Source organism: Dermacentor andersoni, chromosome 4, assembly GCF_023375885.2.
Source record: "Dermacentor andersoni chromosome 4, qqDerAnde1_hic_scaffold, whole genome shotgun sequence".
Lineage (NCBI taxonomy): Eukaryota > Metazoa > Arthropoda > Arachnida > Ixodida > Ixodidae > Dermacentor > Dermacentor andersoni.
In genome coordinates, this window is record NC_092817.1 from 95,197,964 (window position 1) to 95,218,942 (window position 20,979).

General features: G+C 43.3%; 2 protein-coding genes across 5 annotated transcripts in view; one reads left to right on the top strand and one right to left on the bottom strand.

Annotated features, from left to right (window-relative positions):
• Positions 1-2,886: 2,886 nt before the first annotated feature.
• On the bottom strand, positions 2,887-19,496 carry RpL7 (ribosomal protein L7). 3 transcript variants are annotated; one of them, XM_055074061.1, is made up of 7 exons: positions 19,319-19,347; positions 19,050-19,170; positions 18,801-18,967; positions 16,875-17,012; positions 13,334-13,443; positions 9,640-9,866; positions 2,887-3,058 (listed from the first exon to the last, which is right to left on the bottom strand). In XM_055074061.1, exons 1-6 carry the CDS (start codon positions 19,330-19,332, stop codon positions 9,658-9,660), a joined length of 759 nt encoding a protein of 252 aa, XP_054930036.1. In that variant the 5' UTR covers positions 19,333-19,347; the 3' UTR covers positions 2,887-3,058; positions 9,640-9,657. The 3 variants fall into 3 exon arrangements, with proteins under 3 accessions (XP_054930036.1, XP_050039477.1, XP_050039476.1); XM_050183520.3 differs by lacking the exons at positions 2,887-3,058; positions 19,319-19,347 and adding an exon at positions 19,395-19,496 and having other exon boundaries at positions 9,611-9,866; XM_050183519.1 differs by lacking the exon at positions 2,887-3,058 and having other exon boundaries at positions 9,611-9,866.
• Positions 19,497-19,661: 165 nt separating this feature from the next.
• LOC126536512 (uncharacterized) overlaps positions 19,662-20,979 on the top strand; it is a 155,576-nt gene continuing 154,258 nt past the window's right edge. Inside the window, exon 1 of one of the 2 annotated variants that reach the window (XM_050183514.3) lies at positions 19,662-20,363. In XM_050183514.3, coding sequence (XP_050039471.1) covers positions 20,293-20,363 — 71 coding nt within the window. In that variant the 5' untranslated portion in view covers positions 19,662-20,292. Of the gene's footprint in view, positions 20,364-20,628; positions 20,858-20,979 lie in introns of those variants that run through there. The other variant, XM_050183518.3, reaches the window with a different exon arrangement.

Consider the following 20,979-nt stretch of genomic DNA (forward strand, 5'->3'; position numbering starts at 1 on the left):
ATTCTTGCGTTTCTCACTATATTGCCAGCGCTAGTATGTCAGTTTCACATCACAGATTTCAAAGTAGTATACTTGCATATGGGCAGCTGCGGCTCAGTAAATGTTTTTGAAACTTCAGCCTTTGGCTCCTTCAGAATACAATGTAGTCCGCCTTTACCCATACAATATTGACTAGGCCTTGGCACAAAGTATCAAGAGATCCACTTCGTCACAGCAAGCTCGTGCAGGAACTTCAAGGTGGCCAGCACCACCTCTTCTGCTTCTGCATTTTTCCTCACAACACCGCCTCTCATGGCAGGAGTGGCTTTTTAGCCGAACAAGGATCGAGTGACTCTTGTTCTTTGCCCAGCACTTCCTGTTCACCTCTTGAGACGATCGGGGAGGAAATTCAAAATAAATCAGAAAAAACTTTTAAAGAAATAGTACAGTACAAAATTCATGGGTTTCATTATAGATACGATACCAGATCATAAGTTTAGTTACAAGTTGAGTTACTGAAATGTCTGGAATAATTATAACTAATTAGAAATCACTCAGACAGCCAGGGACGAAATTCAGAATAAATCAGAAAAAAAGAAATAGAACAGGAAATAGTACAGTACAATATTAATTGGTTTCATTATATATATAAAATCAGAGCATAACTTTAGTTACAAGTTTAGTTACTGAAGTGTCTGGAATAATTAGAATTAATTAGAAATCACTGATTACTGCATGCCAAAGTACAGAATCATAGACTTCAGACGCGCCACGTGAGCACAGCTCTGGCGAAATTCTTGGAAACCCAGAAGTAGAAAGCGGAAGTAATGACGTCACTAATGACATCACACACGAGAGGGTGGCATGATATTTAACCGGCTAATTAATGGAAAATAGTTGCCTTTGTGTTCAGTTCATGTGTTCCATTTGCCTAAAGTTAACCTAAAGAACATTAATGCTGTTACGTTTCGCCTACGACGCGCGGTATAGCCGGCGCGGATGCAACGGACGCCGGGGCTTCGTTCAAAGCGGCGGACATTTTGGCCCGTTCGGAGCTGCCGCAAAGCCTCCCCGCCAAGCGCGTCCAGGCGTGTTTCAATGCCACGTGTCTTCGTGTGTGCGTGTGTGTGTGTGCCCACGCTTGTCAAAGCGCGGCAGCCGTTGAGAGGAGCTTCCCAAGTGTGAAGCGAGGAGGTCTGATCGGCGCCTGCTCGGCGGTTGAGTCACTACACTCGTCTCAACATGTCTCTCAGCTCGTCCGTGCTCCGCCGTCACGTGGTCTCATCCCGTGACCTTCCTTCTTGCCCGCGACGCCGAGAGTATAAGAGCAGCTGCCCCCGGACGCCAGGAGAGAGGCTCCGATTTCTTCTGTTGAGCAACGTGCACTCCCGTCTCTCCACTTCGGTCGACCTGACCGGCCGCTCTTTTGCGATGTTAGAATAAACAAGTTGTTCTGTTACCAGTTGACTCATGCTTTGCCGGGACCTTCGGATGCTTCCAGTGCCCCAGGCCGCCAGGCCAACGCTACCCTCGGGGCTTGCGACCCATTTGCAATAACGGGCGTCAGCGCTGAGTTTGCAACAACTCGTGCCAGCGGTGCGATTCCAACAATGCCAAGGTGCAAATGCCACTAAGAGACACCTAAGTCAAATATTAGTGTGGCCTACCATTTTTATTGATATTCTAGAAAGGCAACATGTTAATTATAGCTCAGCTGATTGTTCTCTTCACTGTACCTTGAAGATGTGTTAAGAAAGCCCGAGGAAGCCGCTTACACATGGAAAATGCAAATTGCATTTTATGCAGCTAAACACAGAAGTCGCTCAAGCTGCCGCACTGCTGCAAGACCTTCATGAGCCTCCAGATGCGTCTCAGTTTTTTGAACATTTATATGTTTTGGAACTTCTATGACACAATGCTGTAGTCTCAAATGTTGCACATTTTCTGAATCGCTAAACACCTTCTCTGTGAGATTTCTAGGAGTCCTTGAAGGAGGGTACTTTAGAGCAATGTTTCTCAAACTTTTGACAAGGCTGTATTTGCTTTCTTGATACAACCATGTCTGCTGACCCCTGCTTCTATACAGCGTCCTGAATACTTCGCTGCATGTGTTCGAAAAAAGGTCTTGCGCTGTTCTTGCTCAAATTTTGCAGAACAATTGCATTTTGGCATCCACTTTGTTTAGTATAACACTTGGCATAGTTAACTGCCTAGGTTTTAAGAAAGAAGTGCAAAATTGCCTGTACTTATGGGGATGCGAGCTGCTGCCACGAAGGCGCAAGCATATACTTATATCAACACCTGCCGTCATCTGCAGAAAGCAGTGTTTCAGGGAGGACTGTCACATGTTGCTCGCTCCTGAAGCAGGCGACTTCCCTCCCTGAAATGTTGTTTTCCATAGCTGCCGGCAGGTGGCGACACAAGTTTATGCTTGCGCCGTCGCCGCAGCAGTTTGCATCCCCATAAGTGCAGACAAATTTACACTTTTTTCTTGAAAAACCAGACAATTAACCTTGCCAAGTGTTATACTAAATGAAGTCGATGCCAAAATGCGATCGTTCTGCAAAATTTGAGCAAGAACAGCACAGTGGTGAGCACAAAACCTTTTTCCGAACACGCACGGTGAAATATTCAGGACCCTGTACACTTTCGGTGATACTGAAGTGTCTGCGGTTGGAAGGCTGTGTTCGATCAAGTTTCCTTTTTGGTGACTGAAGGTTTAACACCAAAGCTACCATGAGCCCCCCCCACACACACTTTTATAAGCTTTCTGAAAATTCACTTTTTTCTATGATGCAGATACATATACATTTTAATTTATTTAAAAGACATTAACCACAGCAGACAGAGTTGCCAAAAATACTTGTTAATGTTTTTAACAAGGATTGGTGTAATTGTGTATGTTAATGAGAAGGTTGCATTTGCTTTATTGATAGTACAACCATATCTGCTGAACCCCAATTTTATACAGTTTCAGTGAGACAAGACTGGCTGCAGTTGGGAGGCTGTGTTCGGTGAAGTTTTCTTCATGGCGACAGAAGGTTTAGATCGCTGTTCGTCTTTCTGTTTCACCGGCCATCTTGCGGCAAAAAAAAAAAAAGAAAACTAATATTACACTCTGCATAATAAACATCATTTCAAGGGTGATACTATACAGGGTGGCCCAACTATCATGCACCAAGATTTAAAAATATGCAAATGCCACATAGTTGGACAGAAGCAAGATAATGTTGTTTACTGTTGCTTAGATATGCTCATAATTCTCATGTTCTGCCTAATTACATACTTAGTCTTAATTAATCAACTTCTCAAATATAATTAGATAAAAAGTGTCAATGAGGAAATTGTAAAGTAACATGAATAATTCCCGATACAGCTTTCTGTCGCTCAGTATGTGTTACATAAAAGTGTTTTTCCGAGTGTGAAAGAAGCCTGCAAATACACACAAAATTGCTTTGCGACTGGCCACTCGAGGCACTTCGCGTATATTGACACACTTCATCTGATTATAATATCTGAGAAGTTGATTAATTAAGACTAAATATGTAATTAGGTAGAATGCAATAAATAATAGCATCTCCAAGCAACTGCAAGGAATATTAACTTGGTTCTGTCCAGCTAAGTGGCATTTGCATATTTTAACATTTTAAAGTTATTTAATATTTTAAAGTTATTTAATATTTTAAAGTTAGGACAACATGTATATATGCTTATAACACTCTTAAAGAAAACGGCATTAAAGGAGCATGGGCACAGAGACTGAAAAACATCTTTGTTCTGGCAAGCAAAGTGTACATATAGTTGAGCTCTCTATGACTCTCAGAAAAAGGCTCATGACCCGCAGTTTCGTAAACACTGCTTTAGCAGAATGCTGGTTGCTCTCCAAATAATATACAAGCTGGTAGTGTTCTCCAAATCTATAGATGTGCAATTTGACTCGAAAAGAACAAGCAAAATTTTGCCATCTACAATATTGTCATTGTAACTATTGGAAGTGTTGGCACTGATATGAAGCATGAGGGTTGACCTACCTTCAATGTGAGAATAACCTCCATTGCCATCCAGGCAAAAAAATTTAAAGCAAAAACGACAGCAACACTTCGATGAATGAGATCCCAAGCTACTTAAGTTGGCAGGCCAGTTGTCGAATACAATAAGGATTACACTTCTTTTTTTGCTGGTATACACCCATTCACAATTGATGAAACATGCTAACAGATGAATTTTTGGAGTGCTTTTTCTTTTATTACTCTTATAATGACAAAGATAGCCCGAGCATCACTGCTACCACAGACATAAGAAGACTGAGCTTCGGCATTGCAGCTCGCACTAGACTAGGGCTGTGCTACACTGTACCTTATGCATCTGGGCCAGTGGCGTAGCCAGAAATTTCGTTTGGGGGAGGGGGGAGGGCTTACGTTGCATCTTGGCATCCTCCTTAAGAGGAAACTTTAGCTCAGGTGCTCCTATCTAAATATATGTAGAAGGGGAATTCGTTTTTCTCTGCAACCACTGTACCAAATTTGACGAAGTTTGATGCATTTAAAAGAAAAACTAGGGGGGGGGGGGGGGTTCTAGTGACTGCTGGTTTCGAATTTTTCATTTAGGTCGTCAATCATTTATTAAAAATTGGCCAAAATCGCAAATTTTCAGAAAACGAAACTATCAAGTTTAAAACTCTAACTCAACAATGAAAAATGATATCACAATTCTGTGAATTTCATCTAATAACACATCTACAACAGGCAAAATTGATATGCTACACATGAATCTAAAAAATTAGTATTATGGAAACACGGCTTTTGCAGAACCCTTGTACACAACGTAACTAACGTAAGATACAAATTGACATACCGAATTTGTCCGCTTTGACTGTTGTAATAGATGCCGTTGACAGAACTGCGATATCTGTTCTTGATGCAGAGTTATTGAATTGTAAACTTTGTGCTTCTATTTTTTCAAACTTCCGAATTTTCGAAGTTCATTCTAACAAAATTCAGGCTCTAAATCGAAATTCCGCTTCCAACAGTCACTAGAATTTAACTTTCTTTCTCAAATGCGACAAATTTCATTAAAAGCGATCCAGAGGTTATCTCAGAAAAGCGTTTCTGTGTTTTACATGTATTTGAATAGGCCGCGTCAGAGTGGAGCCCGAGTTAAAGATTCCTCTTAAACAATTTGTCGAGGGATCAAATACATGAATAATAATTGCATTGCCATTGCCAAAGATGCTGCAAACGAATTCTTGAACATTACGCACTGTAAAAACAGGTAAAATATATCATTCTTCATAAAAGAATTTACTCGTATGTGCCAAAAATTGTGTCCAATATAACTGATATCAATGCTTCCATGTTTTTTTGTCTATTTATTAAGTAAAGAAAATATCACACGAACTTTAGAAATAAATCAGTTCGAAACCAGCAAAGCAGTGCATGCCACTGATTTGAAAAATGTAAAGGCCATGAAATGAACAAGTTGAGGACAAATATGTTAATGAAACTTTGTCATTCAAGAACCGTGTTTACATTCATTTACGTATGCAACGGCCAGTGCAAAATATCAATGTCGCTGGCATTTGTTCCAATGTATTACGCAGGAGCAGCTGTCACCAGTCGTGTATCGTGAGTAATTGCGCCGAAATTATAGTCGCAACAGAGAGCGCATATAAAAAGCAGGAGTTCTGCAAAATATACGAGGGCAAGTGAAATGAAAGTGAGCCAATGCGAGTATATGACAAAAGGGGTACTTTGTTTAAAAGTAGTCTCCATGAGCATTTAGACATTTGTCTCATTGACTAAGGAGTTGCGCGATTCTGGTCTCAATAAAATTCCTTGGGTTGCTGCTTCAAAAAGTCTGCAACTGACTCTTTCACGTCATCGTCCGACGTGAATGTAGTTCCCTTGAGCTGTCTTTTTTTTTCGGTTGCCCCAAAATGTGGATGTCACAAGGCGACAGGTCTGGACCGTGTGGCGGATGTTGCGTTTCCCACTTGATGAAATAAAGCATTCATGCATTCAAAAAAAAAAAAAAGGTGATGCTCCCAGGAAAGTTAATTGGTCCCTGTATCCAATTTATAAACATTTGAATTACCATTTTAACGAAGACAGATTTATTTTTTGTTTTATTGATAATTAATATTTCTAAGTTCTCTGTAAAGAAGTTGCATTTTCTAAGGACGCACTATATTAGTAATATATTCATAGCAACCACGCTGAATCACATTTGTATTTGTGAAATAAACTGCATTTTTTACTGCTCCCGCAATCATCTGTGAGCCATTATGAAAGGTTGTGTCTGTGTAGAGACAGAAAACAGCCTTTCGGCATGCTGTTTTATCTTGCTTAATATGCACTCTGCACACACTACCACTCGTTCCTGCTACCATTAGTACTGCATGCGACCGTTTAAGAGTGCAGTCTACCTGAGGTGATAGTGGTGTTTAGTGGCTGTATTTGCTTGTGGAAATGGCATATGTGGGTCTTGCACATGGATCCATGCATTTTCATACCAGTGCAAGTCTACTGGCACATAATGTGCACACGCAGTGCAGTCTACTCATGGCCTGTGGAATAATGGAAATAGAATTGTACATTTGTTGCAATGTTTCAAACAGACATGCTCGTCAAGTGCACTCTTACAGCCAGCAGGCATAGTATAGTATGCTAATACTGATCCGCTACTGTCAGAAAACAGTGGTCCTCTCTGACTCTGAAAATGTAGAACAATTTTACAGGCATGGTGCTTGAACATTGAGAATGGCTGAACAAAATGAATGGACTGCAGTGTTTTATGTGCATTCAGTGTGTGCTTAGACCAAATTGCAACATTTGTTTAAGCGGTATCTTAAATTCTAAAAAATAAAGAAGCATAATGAAAAGTTGCTTTTTCTTTCATACATGCGTAGTAGCAGACGTCTGACTTTGTATGAAAACCTCCAATAATGCAGTGGTGGGAATGCTGCACCAATCTGCGCCGACTGGGATTTGCAGTTCCATACTGCCCCAAAAGTCTTTTTCACCTAAATTGCGCCACTGCTACGCCACAGTGTAGTTTCAGCGGTGTGATAATTGGAAGGCTACCATGCAATACAAGAACTGTATCGCCATTGCATTCATTGGCCACATTCATTCAGTGTGTTACAGCCAGCAATACCGGCGCTGTGACAGGTGACAGAATTGAATTGGTTCCTATTTTTATACACCAACCGTGAGGCATGCATGAGGATACAATGAGTTGGGTGGCCATGCTAGCTTTGCAATGCCATGATCAACGCAGTAGTTTTACGCATCGAGGGCTGATGCGCGATGGTTCTTTTATAGACAAAAAGGTGATCAGTGTACACCATACTTATTCGTGTTGCTTGCTTGCAACTTTATTAGTTGCACTGCATTACTTCTTTCTTTCAAGAGAACTTGAGGTCGTTGAATTTAGTATTCGGCATTACAACCAACCGCACGGTGGTTAGGTATGCTCTTTGCCACCATGGTTCGTGCTCTTTGTCAGCTATGTCTTTGGTAATACAGTACATGTGCCTTTGGTAAAGCTCGCGGTAAAGTAGTTGAACGCGAACGAGCAAGTACTCCAGCCCTATACGCCTTTCCTGCGAGTACGCACCAGTGGCGGAATAAAGAACATTACGTGCTCTCACCACCCTGATATGGTTCATAAAACAAAATTAAAATGAGCGGAATATCAAACCTATGAAGCAGTCCTTCCTTAATGGGAAAATAAAACTAATTTCAGCTGCACTAGTGAACTACTGATATAAATAGCCCCTCTTATAGTGAGAACAGGCTTCGTAAGCCAGAAGAGATGCTAGAACGAAAGACAAGTGGCGACCCAGCCTTGGATTTTGCGCACCAGCTCACCGTGACGTCATCAATTCTGATGGCGACTGCTCATCCCCAGATGTAGTTGTACTGAATTTCATCCTAGAAGAACGAAGGACTACTTTACAAATTTGAAGAGCTTTTATAGGTCCACGACAGACCAAGTGCAAGAAAGCACTTTGTCAAGCACGTGCACGTGCTGTCAAGCTAGTGCTGGTATTGAAGCGCATGATTTATTTAGGACTGTGACCTTCATTTACTGTTCTAATAATCTACTTAATACGACAAAACTGAAGAGTGTTTCTCTTTATAGTGCCCTTCAATGTTCCTTGTGTGGTTTTGCACAGCGCCAGTGGTAGCATGTGGCTGTTAATGTATGATCGCCGCTGCCGTCATAGCTTGCTGTGGTGAATCACTTTTGTTCCTAGTTATGACGAGTAAATGATTATCCGAGCTAAAGAGAACACTAAACTATATTTCATTTTTTCACATGCCCTTTCGTAGAAGGCTTACACCTGCTCCAGTGGCTGCTCCAAAACACTGAAGGGCATTCACACCACTGATAATGTTTCATTGCCAATTTTGGCACACATTAGGTACACATTACTGTTCGTGAGAGCTGATGCCATTTGATCACTAGAAGTGCTTATACTTACATGAGCTTAGGCAAAAACTGTTGTCTTGCAGTTTAAAATAGGTGTGGGAGAACAATATGTAGAGCACAAATACATTTTTTTGTGAACACTGGGATAACTGTTTAGGTTTTGGTGCAATGTATCGACAAAAACTAATTAGTTGCACTGTATTTATTACTTCATTAAATGATTATCAGTTTAGTATATGTGCAATATTACAGTGGCATGGAATCAAGGGCTTGAAAACAGCTCATCTGGTTCATTCATACACTGACCAGTCTAAATAAAAATTTTACTGTGGTTGTTGCCTTGCTTGCGCTTTTGTAGCGACATGTAAAGCGAGAATTTGCGAGCGGCAACGATAGTAGCCACGTTTACACTGATACGTTACAAGTGTACCCTATTCATACGCCGACGCTTGTAACACAGCCAAGATATTCGCCCACCCTTAGCGAAAACGTGCCGTATTAGAATAGTAGTGAAGACAGATGCCACAGTTTCCGCAGCATGCTGGCCATGTGTTTCTATGTCACTGGCAGCTAAGTGCGCACATCTGTTTCTGTCCCCTCAAAGTGGAGATGGCTACGTTATTGCCGCAAGCTTGCAGATATTAACGATATTATTCATTACTGATACGGAAGAAACTGTTTCAACGCACGTAATATACTCGCGAGAAGAAAAAAAAAAAAAACAATCGAGTTCAGCACATTCGACTTGCACCGCCGGCCGCCATTTTTGTTTTGGTGTCCCGCAGCAAATGTGGGATGAAAAACATTTTTTCTTTTCGCGGGAAATTTAAGCCATGTAATGATCGCACCCCTGATGTTGCGTCAATTTTTCTGACAAAAAAGTGTGATCATTATGCGAGTAAATACAGTAAACTGTAAAGCAGGGGCAAGAACCAGAGAAAGGAATCGCTAACATTAAGGCTGTTACCATTCTCCATCTAGAATGTACAATTTGACTCCAGAACAAGCAAAATTCTGCAGCTATGATATTGATACCCAAACTATTTAACACAAAAATGACAGAACTTAGATGAACAACATCCAAAACTACTAAACTCCATTTACAGGCAGTCCATCTACTGCCACGCATAATACGAATGACATTTACTTCGACGGCATCCACCCATTTACAATTGATGAGACAAGCCAACACAAGTTTGTGTGGAGTCCTTTTTCTTTTATTACCCGGAGCAGTAGAAAGCCTTAAATCATCCTGCGAAGGAGCCGGTTGACGAGGTCCTCCCGGTTTCCAAAGTCCCCACCCTCGCTGTAGTGGTTGGTCTTCTTGCGCCATCCGCCACGGGGTGTGTTCAGCTTGAAGTGCCACAAGAAGTTGTTGGCCTTCTTAAAGTTCGGCCCCACTGTGTAGATCTCATGGATCAGGTCCTCAATGCAGATGATGCCCAGCTTGCCTGCACGAATAACAAATGTGTTAGATAAGTAACTTTCATGCTTCCTCTTTTGGTTCTCCTTAGCATTTACCCATAACATACCTGCCAACCTGTGAACTTATTTGTTGAGAATCTCGGACACAACATTGGATAGAAATAGCACACATTTGAAAAAATTTTACCTTCAGCACACACTGCTTGTGGAAAATATATACTTTTAATAGCGACTTTACCAGCTTCTGGAACTTGTCCGAATGAACTTTTGCTCAAAGCAGGTACGCCTCTGTGTCCTTTCAAAATGAAAAGTCCCCAAAGTACGGTCACAGAGCAAACGGGTGGAATTTTATCGTAAGCAAAATTTGTAATAATATGTGACATTCATAAATACTTTCATAAATAAACTTCACTGGAGCGCTCCCAAGAAGGGTCAAAACTAAGGGAATGTTTGGTGAGAGTTATCATGCCGAATAGAAGCATTGATGTTTTGATAGAAATCACATATAGAATAAGCAATCGCTTAGTTCAAAGTATAAGGTACAGTATCAGAAGCACAACGCGTGCTGTCCAACTAGCAACGTTGTGGATGTTTTATATTACGTATACACCACTAGCCATGGCACTTCGCATGCTCCCTTGCATGGAAGAAGGAAAAAGATGGGAGCGAGCCTACCGCAATGCGATTGAAGCAGTGTGTGGAGGCCCAACACGTAGTGAAAACGTCGGAGCGCGAGGTAGGTTTCAGTACTCTCGTTTGATTTCTTTTTTCGATACCCATTTGAAGCTCTTCATATAAACAAAAACAAAACCAAGGAAAAAAACACAATGAAAAAGATTTGCCGAGGTATAAAAGAGGTTTGAATTTAACCTAGCATATGGCGCCACAGCCTCAGCGGTGATGTGTTGACGATGTGGAATGCTTTTAACGACTAATGGTTCATTGCATTATTTTCTACTCCACTCTTGTACGGTATGCAATGACAGTGAGGAGCAAATGCCAACTAGACGCCGCAACGTGGCGAGGGTGAGCATATTCAGGACATTTGACGGCATCTAAGATACATGCACCTTCAATATCGCCCAGCACTGCTTGCAAGTCACTGTTTATGACATGTGCAATGTTTAGGCTGCAGCGAGCATTTTCTTCACATGAACAAGTACGTCAAATAGTTCTGGTACTGCACATAGAGTAAGTCCTTGTACAGCACATGCTAAAGCACTCTTCAATGTGACAACTCATCACTGCTCAGCCACGGAGGTACACTGACACTAGACTCTCTTCAGATACAATTTGATGGCAAGTCGAGCTAGCTGGTTGATGTTCATAATAGACCTTGAAGCGTAATAGCACTGTCCTGTCTGCTATTGTGCTCTATTTCTGTGTGTCCGCTGGGGGACTTCAAGATTTGTTATTGTCTACTCTCTTTAGATAAAACATTAAAAATATATGCTTGTGTGAATATTAGCTTTTATTGTTTCAAAGCAAATACAGTTAAACATCAATATAACGAAGCTGGCAAAATCGGCAATGTGCTTAATTATATTGAAATTCGACCTTTAATGCAAATTAGTTGCCAATAGATTTTTCTTACTCGGAAAGGCGCCGCAGAATTTTCCGAACTATTGGGCAATCGGAAAAAGCTAATTTAGATGAGGAAGATCCATTTTGATAAATTCTGAAGTCTGCTATGAATGATACGGTTTCATGCCACATATGTCGATACATACGAGATTACACAACATTACATATATGTATATGAGATTACACAACCTCTAATACTAAATGTGCAGGAAGACAGCTTGCATGATGCCATATCATTGTGGCATGTCCACTCTTTGCACACGTAGCAGATTACCTTTAAAGCAGGGTGCGTGGCTGTGTATGTGCTCAGCTGCTCTTACAGCCACAGCCGAGACAGGCGCCAATCCTGCTCCCTCCCACGCCCTTGATGGCACTACCGCGAACTTACTCCCTTCTCCCTCTTTGCTTTTGCTCATGTGGGAAGGCGGCACTTGAAGCCACCGTCTTGTCTCACCCTCACACACTTTCACTCGCACTTAAAGCACAGTGTGCGGGGCGCGATAGGCCAATAAAAGCCAAACCAGCGGAAAATACAGCATAGCAGTCCTCAAGATCAGGTACTGTGGCTTGGAATGAGCAATTTAGTCCAGAAAATTAAACTTTGGGACCTAAATTCGCCCGAAAAATCGGTCACAAAAATTTATTAGCTCTACAGGAACCCTGACGGTGCATTTATGAAGTTCTAAATATCCATCAAGTCTGAATTTATGGAGTCCGAAAAATCTGTCGGCGACTGTATTGAGGTTCGAGTGTACATACAGAAGTCATTCTACCTTGATTTACTGTGAGAATGTGAGCTAGCCACGAGGGTCAATTCATATGACCGGACCAATACATGCACAAAAAATGTCTGGCAATATGTAACTTTCCCTAAGTCCATGGGTGAGGAACAGAGAGAGCTCTCACGCACCAATTTGATTTGTGCACATTTTTCTGACCAAGCCAGTTTTGTTAGCTACTGGCTGGTTAAGGGACAGTGCACTGATTATGCAACAGCCACAACTGTCAAATGCATTGCTGCAGCAAGAAACGAAATGGGTTGCTTGCTACCGCCCAAGTTCAGGCAAAACATGCACACTAGTGCTTAAAATCTGCATCATTAGCTGCATTCCCTATGCACCATGTGTCCACGATAAACAAGTGCAACGCTTGTTCTGCCTTTCTTTTCCTAGTTCCACATTTCTTTTTGCCTGAAAAAATATGACGCTGTGTCAACAGACAGCTGTGCAATCTGCATTAAAATGGCATCTCCTGAAGCCGATCTTTCCTTTTCTGAAGGCAGCACTCCAGAACAATGCAATTTTCTGAACTTATAAACAGTTCCTTCTAATGTTCACGTGAAGAAAATGCTCACTGCAGCCTAAATTTGGCACATGTAAACAGTGACCTGCAAGTGACCAAGCCACTGTGGCCATAACAGCAATCAACAGCTGCGCCAAATTACACCTTAACTTGAACTTTCCTTTTTCCGTGTACCATCCTCCCAGGGGGTTTGTCCCAAAACCTTACTGCAGCCTCACTAGCATGGACGTCTCGAGTATTTGTAGAAAGCTCTACACTGTGTGGATGAGCAGCCACTAGGTTCAGTACTTAGCGCAACAGTTAGCTTTGACATCATGCATTCAGCGTGATACTGCTTTGGCACATTTATATCATATGTGCATCCATTTGGAACTGTTGACATATAGCATTGTGTTATGGAGATATTAACACAATCTTAACAAAAAGCGACAAATTTTTATATTTATTGCTCCTCCAAGCAAACTACGTTACTGCTTATATCCTGCATATGAACTTCATTATGTAGCCTAAAAATATGCAGCCCGCTAGGAAGATTTATTATAAAGTAAACATGGTAACAGTGCAACAAAAGAATGCCAAGTTTTTGAAAGTAGAAATCACGACTAACCAAGGCGCTTCTCAATGACAGAGTTGTCAGACAAGGCCACCCTGCGGTCGTCCAGGCGTCCGAAGCCTCTCTTGTAGATCATCTCCCGTACAGTCTTCAAGTTGGGGTAGCTGTGAGTAGAATGCATATAAATATTACATGTGCCACAGCAGAGGTAGGTCGTGAAGAAACAAAGCTTGAATGATGCAATGTCCCAAGACCTTCACAATACAATGAACATTAACATATGCATAACCAGCTATATGAGCAAAGGCTTGGTACAATGACTTGCAACCCCACCCTGACAGGTGACAGAAAAAATTTCAGTGCCTTCCCACTCTGTGGAGAGGGATGACCAGCGAAGCTGTGTATGTGTTCCCCTTAATGGCGAACTGCACCTCCTCTGCGGGTCGGGCTGGTATTACACTATCTTCGGGATTGGCCCACTTACGAGGAGTGCTTAACGCCTGCTTCACTGCCGCCGCGGGTCGGCCCGGCATTGCACTATCTCCGGGATCGGCCCACGTAGGGAATTTTTCGCTTACCACAACGACATGAAAATTTTCTTGGACAGTAGACGTAGACAGCTTCACTGTTAAGCATTCTAGATCGTCATCTATGGTTTAGTCTGCCTGCTTTGTGTTTACTCAGCGATGCTATCACACTCGAAGAGGTTTGAGAAGGCGCCACTAATTACTCTTTTTCACTTCTGTCGGATATTAGACAAAAAAATAAAGTGCCTCAACTCACAAGTGCTGCTAATGCATGTGGAGAGCAATGTCGTCATTACATTACCTGAAATGTAATGGAAGAGCGTCTGCATTGCGCTATGTGGACAAAGGTTACCACTATGTGTGGAGGGCAGTTTTCCCCATAAGCCTTCATTTACATGTATTTTTGTGACTTAGTAAGAAACTTTAGCTCGGGGCTAACTCCGATTTCCTATCCTCGTCAGTCACGGCGTACTCATTTGTGGATGCAACTTATTTTTGCAGTTTCTATGCAGCAGTTGCAAGGAATAGACAATGAACATTAAGCTTTAAGTAAATTGAACATTACGCTTTCCTAAAGTACACCCATTTCACTTCCGAGTGAAATGTATCACTTCAGATGACCGCTTTGGTGAAGGCACTGCCATGTTTGACGGGACGTTTGAAATGGAGCATTTCAGTAGTACTAATTCTGCTATTTTTCTCCCTCCTCGTATTAATGCTTGCACCAAATAATTAACCTGTGCATGTAATTCAAGGGGGTGATTCAATATTCTTAATGATGAGCAGTAGCATGACTGACTGTAAAACAAATGACTAATCATTATGTAATTATGATGGGTCACTCATTTATCATCAGCTGATCGTAATATATGACTGATGGAGCTATTGAAGTACATGTAAAATGTAGACATGCTTTTATGAGAAAACGTATTGTTGTGATTCTAGGAAGCAGATTTAGGGCCTGGCATTTCCTTTCACGAGAATACCGGAAAACTTACAATGGACAAATATATGTAAATTTACAGCTTACATGGAACTGTTGCAATGTTCATGAGGATTTTGCAGTAGTCCTACTCACAAACTAGTGGCATGATTCAGAGCGGCGTATAATGTATCAATTTTGTCCGCTTTAGACCTGTAGTTAGGTGCCGTTAATTGTGACCAGTTTTCTATTGCCCAGCGAGCTGCCGTTTTTTTTTCTCCAATATTCGATATACTTAGCAGACATGACTGTTAGTGAGCACGTATGCACAGGGCTTGTCAGCTCAAAATGACCAGACCTGGTGAGGGGCGCTCCTTTAAGAAAACCTTTACGGCTTCACTATTACCATGTTACACTCCCTCCCGGTATTTGTCCCTTACCTCTATGCTGAAATACTACTACAAACAAGCACATTGCAACATGAATCCAATCTCTTCCCAAAGTAAAACGTAAAAAAGAAACATTTAACCTGCCATAGTACCACTAATTTATAATTTAATACCATATCTATTCGAATGTATGCTGACAGTTTTTTCATATAATCATATACCAAACTTTAGGGTTGGCTTAGATTCGAGGATTTTAAGAAATGTGCCAGTTTTCCACTGAAATTGACGTATATGGTGTATACCTAGCGCAATCTAAACAAGTCAGTATCACAGCTGCTACTGGCTGCACCAGTAGCTACGTGAGCGACGAGGTATTATTGTAATGGCACCAAACAGGCAATGCCACTATAGTGCCGATTCATACGGAAGTTGTGCTAGCTGCAGAGGCATCGTCAAACGTTCAAGCCAGCCGAGGCTTCAGCATCAATGAGAAAAGCGCCAGTCATTGGAGGGGGCAGGCAATGGGAGATGCTTTTCACGTGCACTGGAACAAGGATGGCATTTACCAGACCACAAAAGTGATGGCGTAGAATGAGCTCGGCATGCTCATATTCTATAAATGCAGTCTTCATATTGTGAACACCGTCCTCCATTTTTTGTTCGGCCTACATATGAGGCAAGCTCCCCCCCTGGCTTCAGACTTTCGGTGGTCGGCTTAGAATTGGGGCCAGCCTAGATTCAAGTAAATACGGTACTCTCAGGGTCAATTTATATGAATGCGCTGATTGACAGGTAGGCAGAAAAATGTCCAGCAATGTGAGACTTTCTCCAAGTCCCTGAATGAGGAATGAAGAGAGCTCTCGTGCGCCTATTTGATTTACGCACGTTTTTCTGACCAAGCCAGTTTTGTTAGCTACTGGCTGGTTAAGGGACAGTGCACCGAATACACAACGGAAGGAAAGTACGGGATCACAAATCTCACAACCATGAAGTACCAGTAAACTTGAGATTTTCTTAGCATTGAAGACAAAACAGTTCTCTTTAGGGACACATTAATCCTAGTAACATACACATCAAAGGAGCTCACGTCTATGTTGTGCATGAAACTTGACAGCTCATAAGATTTCAACATTTCATCGCATACCTGCCAACATATAATGAAACAAAGGAGGAGGAAATGCAAGTGCTGTCACACTGTCTACTATTCCAACAGGCACAACCGACGATTACTAGAGACTGACGCAGTGGCATTCCGATACCCGTGCTGACTTCCAAGACATCTACGATATGAATACTAGCATTTAGCATGAAGCCCATTGATGTGTATACAAGTGTTGAGAAAATAGCAGGATATGCAGCCAGACAAGCTTGCACTGCACAAAACAAAATTAACAATGCATGAGCAGTGAACAGCCTGCGACTGATGCAGCTGCAAAAACAACTGAATAAGTTGACAAAGCAAGAGACATTTGACCATCCTTGGCAAGTATGTCACAAGCACTTTGCAACAGAAGTTGTCATTCTGGTGTCATCTCGGCACTGAGAAGGCAACTGTAATCATTCCAATTGTCAAGGCGACTTCAGCATGATTTTGGAAACCTGTTCTACCCCAGATGCACACATTTTTTTCCCTCAGCCTTGCTAAACAAGCATGATTTTTTTTTTCTGGTTAAGAAGTGCATCTAGCTTTGTGAAGATATCAAACAGAAATCTGCAGAAAACGATGGAAAAGGTCTGAACAAGCTGCAAACACTCACCCCCAGGCGATGTAAGGCTCAGCAATCCTCAGCATGTTGAGGGTGGCTTTGTTGAGCTTGACAAAGGTGGCGTTGTTGATCTGACGCAAGCGCAACAGCTGCAGCACTTTCCTAGGCTTGGGGCTCACACCGTTGACACTGCACACACGGGCCAAAGTTAACAAGTGTTAACTCTTCGCTGACCTAATCCCTACAGATCACATCTTGACATCACAAATAGGTGCTTGAGGTCTCATTCACCAGTCAGCTTATTGTTCCCACAGAGAGCTTACATGTTCCCACAGTGGTGACACAGTAGACAAGTCTGGAAAATTTTGTGTAGATTCCACAAGCAATGCAAGTAGCCATTCCTCTAGCTCTGAAGATTTTTAAACCCTTTCAGTGTCACTCACACACACTGGTACGTTTCCACATTTTTGTCTCGCCATGTTCCTATTGACATTCCTATTGTCAGATAGGAATGCGAGGACCACATGAAGAGCGCATTTGCTATTATCCATGTAATTTTCTCACTTCTACACAAATAAAATAAACCATAGGTTCTGTTCAATAACATCTGGGGGAAAAAAAGGACACTGGAGGTGCATCACCTTCGAAAACATGACACTGAAGGGGTTATAAAACCGCATAAACGTGCAAACTTGCAAACTGGTGTGTGCGTGTGGGAAGTGGAGGAGCTCTTGGTGGTGGTTAATTTCCGACAGGTATCGGTAGCCAGTAGTTGACACAACAGCTCGAATACCCTCTCCCTGATCGTAAGCTAGCGCTGGTGACTGAGCAGGAAACAGCTTTGTGAACGAGGCCGAACAGGTGTGGGAATGACCTGGAGTGCTTTCCAGCAGCAAAATTGCTGCTTCAAAGTGGGAATCATCCACATCATAGCATCTTTGTAAAACTGAATGTGTTCCTACCAGCCAAGTTTGAAGACGTACCAAGACAAACAATTTCTACAGAAGCAGCCACTGCAGTAGATAAAACAGAACTGGATTTGTATATGGCTGCATGCTTGTCACTGAAGCTATATGCTATGCTAAATTCACCTCTTTGAAAGAAAAACTCTTACTTTGGGACAAACTGACACAGTGCTGCCTCCCCTGCCATTTCCAGCACCCACCAATGTGTTGCCAGCCAGGGGCTGTATTCTCGGACAATCACTTTCACAGATAGTTCCACCTATGCAAGATTTTGGGAGATCACCGGTCTCAGCACAGTTCTGGCCAGACATGAGACATAGCTCTAATCTCTAGCTGTAGTAACACGTGCTGCCTAAGCTGTAGGTTACTGTGGCCATTTGAAAGGCACCATGCAGTTAGCGTTCACAAACTTGGAAGATGTCTCTATCACACCTAGTTGATGCTCACGACCCTCATTTCTTCTCTTCTGTCTCAGCAATCAAATCAATAAAGCGTGTCTCCCTGAAATATCTAACCAAGCGATCTGCAGCAAAGCTTCCAATATAGAAATCTGTATGAGACACAACTTTCGATGCAAATTCACAGCTGACAAGTAGAAGTTGATGTCACTTGTAATGTACATGCCTATGCTTCGAATGTAGATGATTTTCACGGCATGCTCGCATTCTATGCTACCCTTTTGCATTTGCTGTGCACAAGGAAGTACAAATCTCATGCTGTTCAAACAGCAACAAGAAACGATGCCAACAGTGATTATCTGCTTTCGGGGACTAAACGACATTTGGTACATAGGTAAAAAAAGAATGAAAAAAGAAAAGGAGACTCATTTCTGCAATGTGCGCTTAAACCATCGACATCTTAATATGGTTCCAGTAAAGCAAGATACGCGAGATACTGTGCAGTCTTTCACAGAATCAAGAAAACCCGTGTCACGGGAAACTTCAAGGATAGTACTAAACAAGCAACACAGTTTGGATAGACAGCACGAAGGTTTCGCCTGTGGCGTCCCTACCCTCTGATACGGATGACGACAGCCAGTTTAGGCTCCGCCGGAACGTAGAAGTTGCCCTTGTTCCTAGCCACACGCTTCAGGCGGATGGTGTCGCGCTCTTGTCTCCTGTACTCCTTCACGTACTGCTCGGCCCTCTTGAATATTTCGAGGCGCTTGGCACGCTTGGCCTGCAGAAGAAAACACGCATGTCAAAGTGACGACAGCTCACACACGATGCGGTATCGATAGACACACGACGCGGCTTCTCACCTTCCTCTGCTTGATAGCATTTTCGAGCTGTTTAACTTTCGAGATGGCACGCTGCTTGCGGCGCTTGAGAAGGGTTTCCGGGACCTCCGGAAGCTTTTGTTTTTCAGGTTTGGCTGTCGTGCTGCACAAACAAAATGCACGCGTTGCACATACCGCTCAATGCATGGCCGACGACACTGTTGCAGCGTGAAGTTTTTCAAAGAATTCGGCACAGTTTGGGAAATAAATAAACACAAATACATTTTCAACAAATCTCTAAGTTCACGTACAGCGCCGATGACATATTTAAAACAATATTTGAGCACGATGTAGACAGATTTTCCAAGTAGAAACGGCCGTACTTACGTCGGTGCCATGGCTACCTCGGAAAAGAACACATCCGGGGATCAATGGCGCCGACGGGAACTCGAGTGCCCCAGTGGTCATTGACAGAAGCAAAGTTAAGCGAAAACTCCAAAACTATGGCTTCCGAGATTTCCAATGCAGCGCCAGGGTTGCTTTCTTTTTCTCTGGTAGGATATCTTGGAAGCTACGTCTGAGGCCAAAGCCATATCTAGTAATAAAACACGTCACGATACGTCTCTATGCAGAGAGATGGCGCACCATTGCCACTGACGTCATAACTGTCGCAAACATGGCGATTTAGATGACGATTGAAAGCAACGCGGCTGTTGCTGGAGGTGTGCGATTGTAAACATTCGGATTAGCGCAGCAGCAGTGCTGACCGCTATCTGGCGCTTCTCTCCCGTTGCTCTCCATCACCCGTTCGCGCAGTGCGGGCTTTAATAACGGTGCGTTGCGCGGCGTTGTGCACACCTGAGCTCGTCCCTGGAGTTCGCTCACGTAAAAAGAAAAAAGAAAGGCGCATCGGTAGTATTTTGGCGTGCATCGAGCGCCTTGCCTCGGAGAACGTCGTCGAGCTCGGCCTCGGCGCGGCGCCGCCAGAGCTCCTCGCCTGCCGCTTTCCATGCTGCGTGCGTCGGCGCAGCGGCGACACGACCTTGACGGCTTCGCCCCCGAATCGGAGCAGCCGATACAGCGACGAGGCACCTGCCTGAGTGGGTACGCTTGATCGCCGACGTCGCAAGTCACCGGCAAAATATTATGGTGGTAACAGCGGCTCCTCCACTCAAAACTATGGCGCTGCAGCGGCTGATCTCCGTGCATCGTCGTGAGCGACTCGAGGGATAGGCACCCGGAAAAGAAACATTGTCTGGTGATCTGCGACAGAGTTGCGACAACGATGTCTTCGTCGGGACCGACTCGTCAAAGATCGTTCCGAGACCGGCTGCACGGCATTGGCCTGTCCTGGCAGTAAGTACGACTACGCTTATACACACTTTCTCCATCGACGCTGTTCCTATGCGCGGGTCGGCGTTGCCGTAAGCCTAATGAGCTAGGTGGGTCCTGCGCGGGGGCCCAGGCGATGTCGGGGCTTAATTTTATGACCGGACGTTGACGCCAGTCGCCGTCGCATGACTGAGTCTAGAGACCTCGCGCGCCCTCCTTCGCTTCTGTCCGATATCTGCGTCGGCGTCGCACCGTTCGACGGGCGTCGCGGTTAGTGGAGTTCTGAGGCAGGACATCCGAGCATCGCGCACTGAGGCGGCGAAAACGAAAGTGAGGAAAAAGACAACGAAGTGTCATTCCAAAGTGTCGCGAGCCATCTTGTCCCTTGTGTGGTGTCGTGCCCTGGCTGGTGCTGCGACTTGGGCGCGATAAATATGACGCCCCGCCGCCGCTGCACCGTTGAGCCAGGGCCAGTGCGTTTCGGTTTCATCGGGGATGATGTCTTCCTCCGCTGATCGGTGAGCATTGCGGCGAAGCTTTCTGTAGAGCGAAGTACACGCTTTGGCCATCAAGCATGCTTTTTTGTGAGTACTTTCTTGTGATGCAGACTTTCGCTTTCCACATCGGCGTTTTCTGTCTT

What these genes read in the sequence shown, in the direction of transcription:
- RpL7 (XM_055074061.1), bottom strand. An exon ending in ATGCTATCAAGCAGAGGAAG is followed by an intron (nt 18,968 to 19,049) that starts GTGAGAAGCCGC and finishes TTTCTTCTGCAG; the next exon opens with GCCAAGCGTGCCAAGCGCCT. An exon ending in GTCGTCATCCGTATCAGAGG is followed by an intron (nt 17,013 to 18,800) that starts GTAGGGACGCCA and finishes CCGTGTGTGCAG; the next exon opens with TGTCAACGGTGTGAGCCCCA.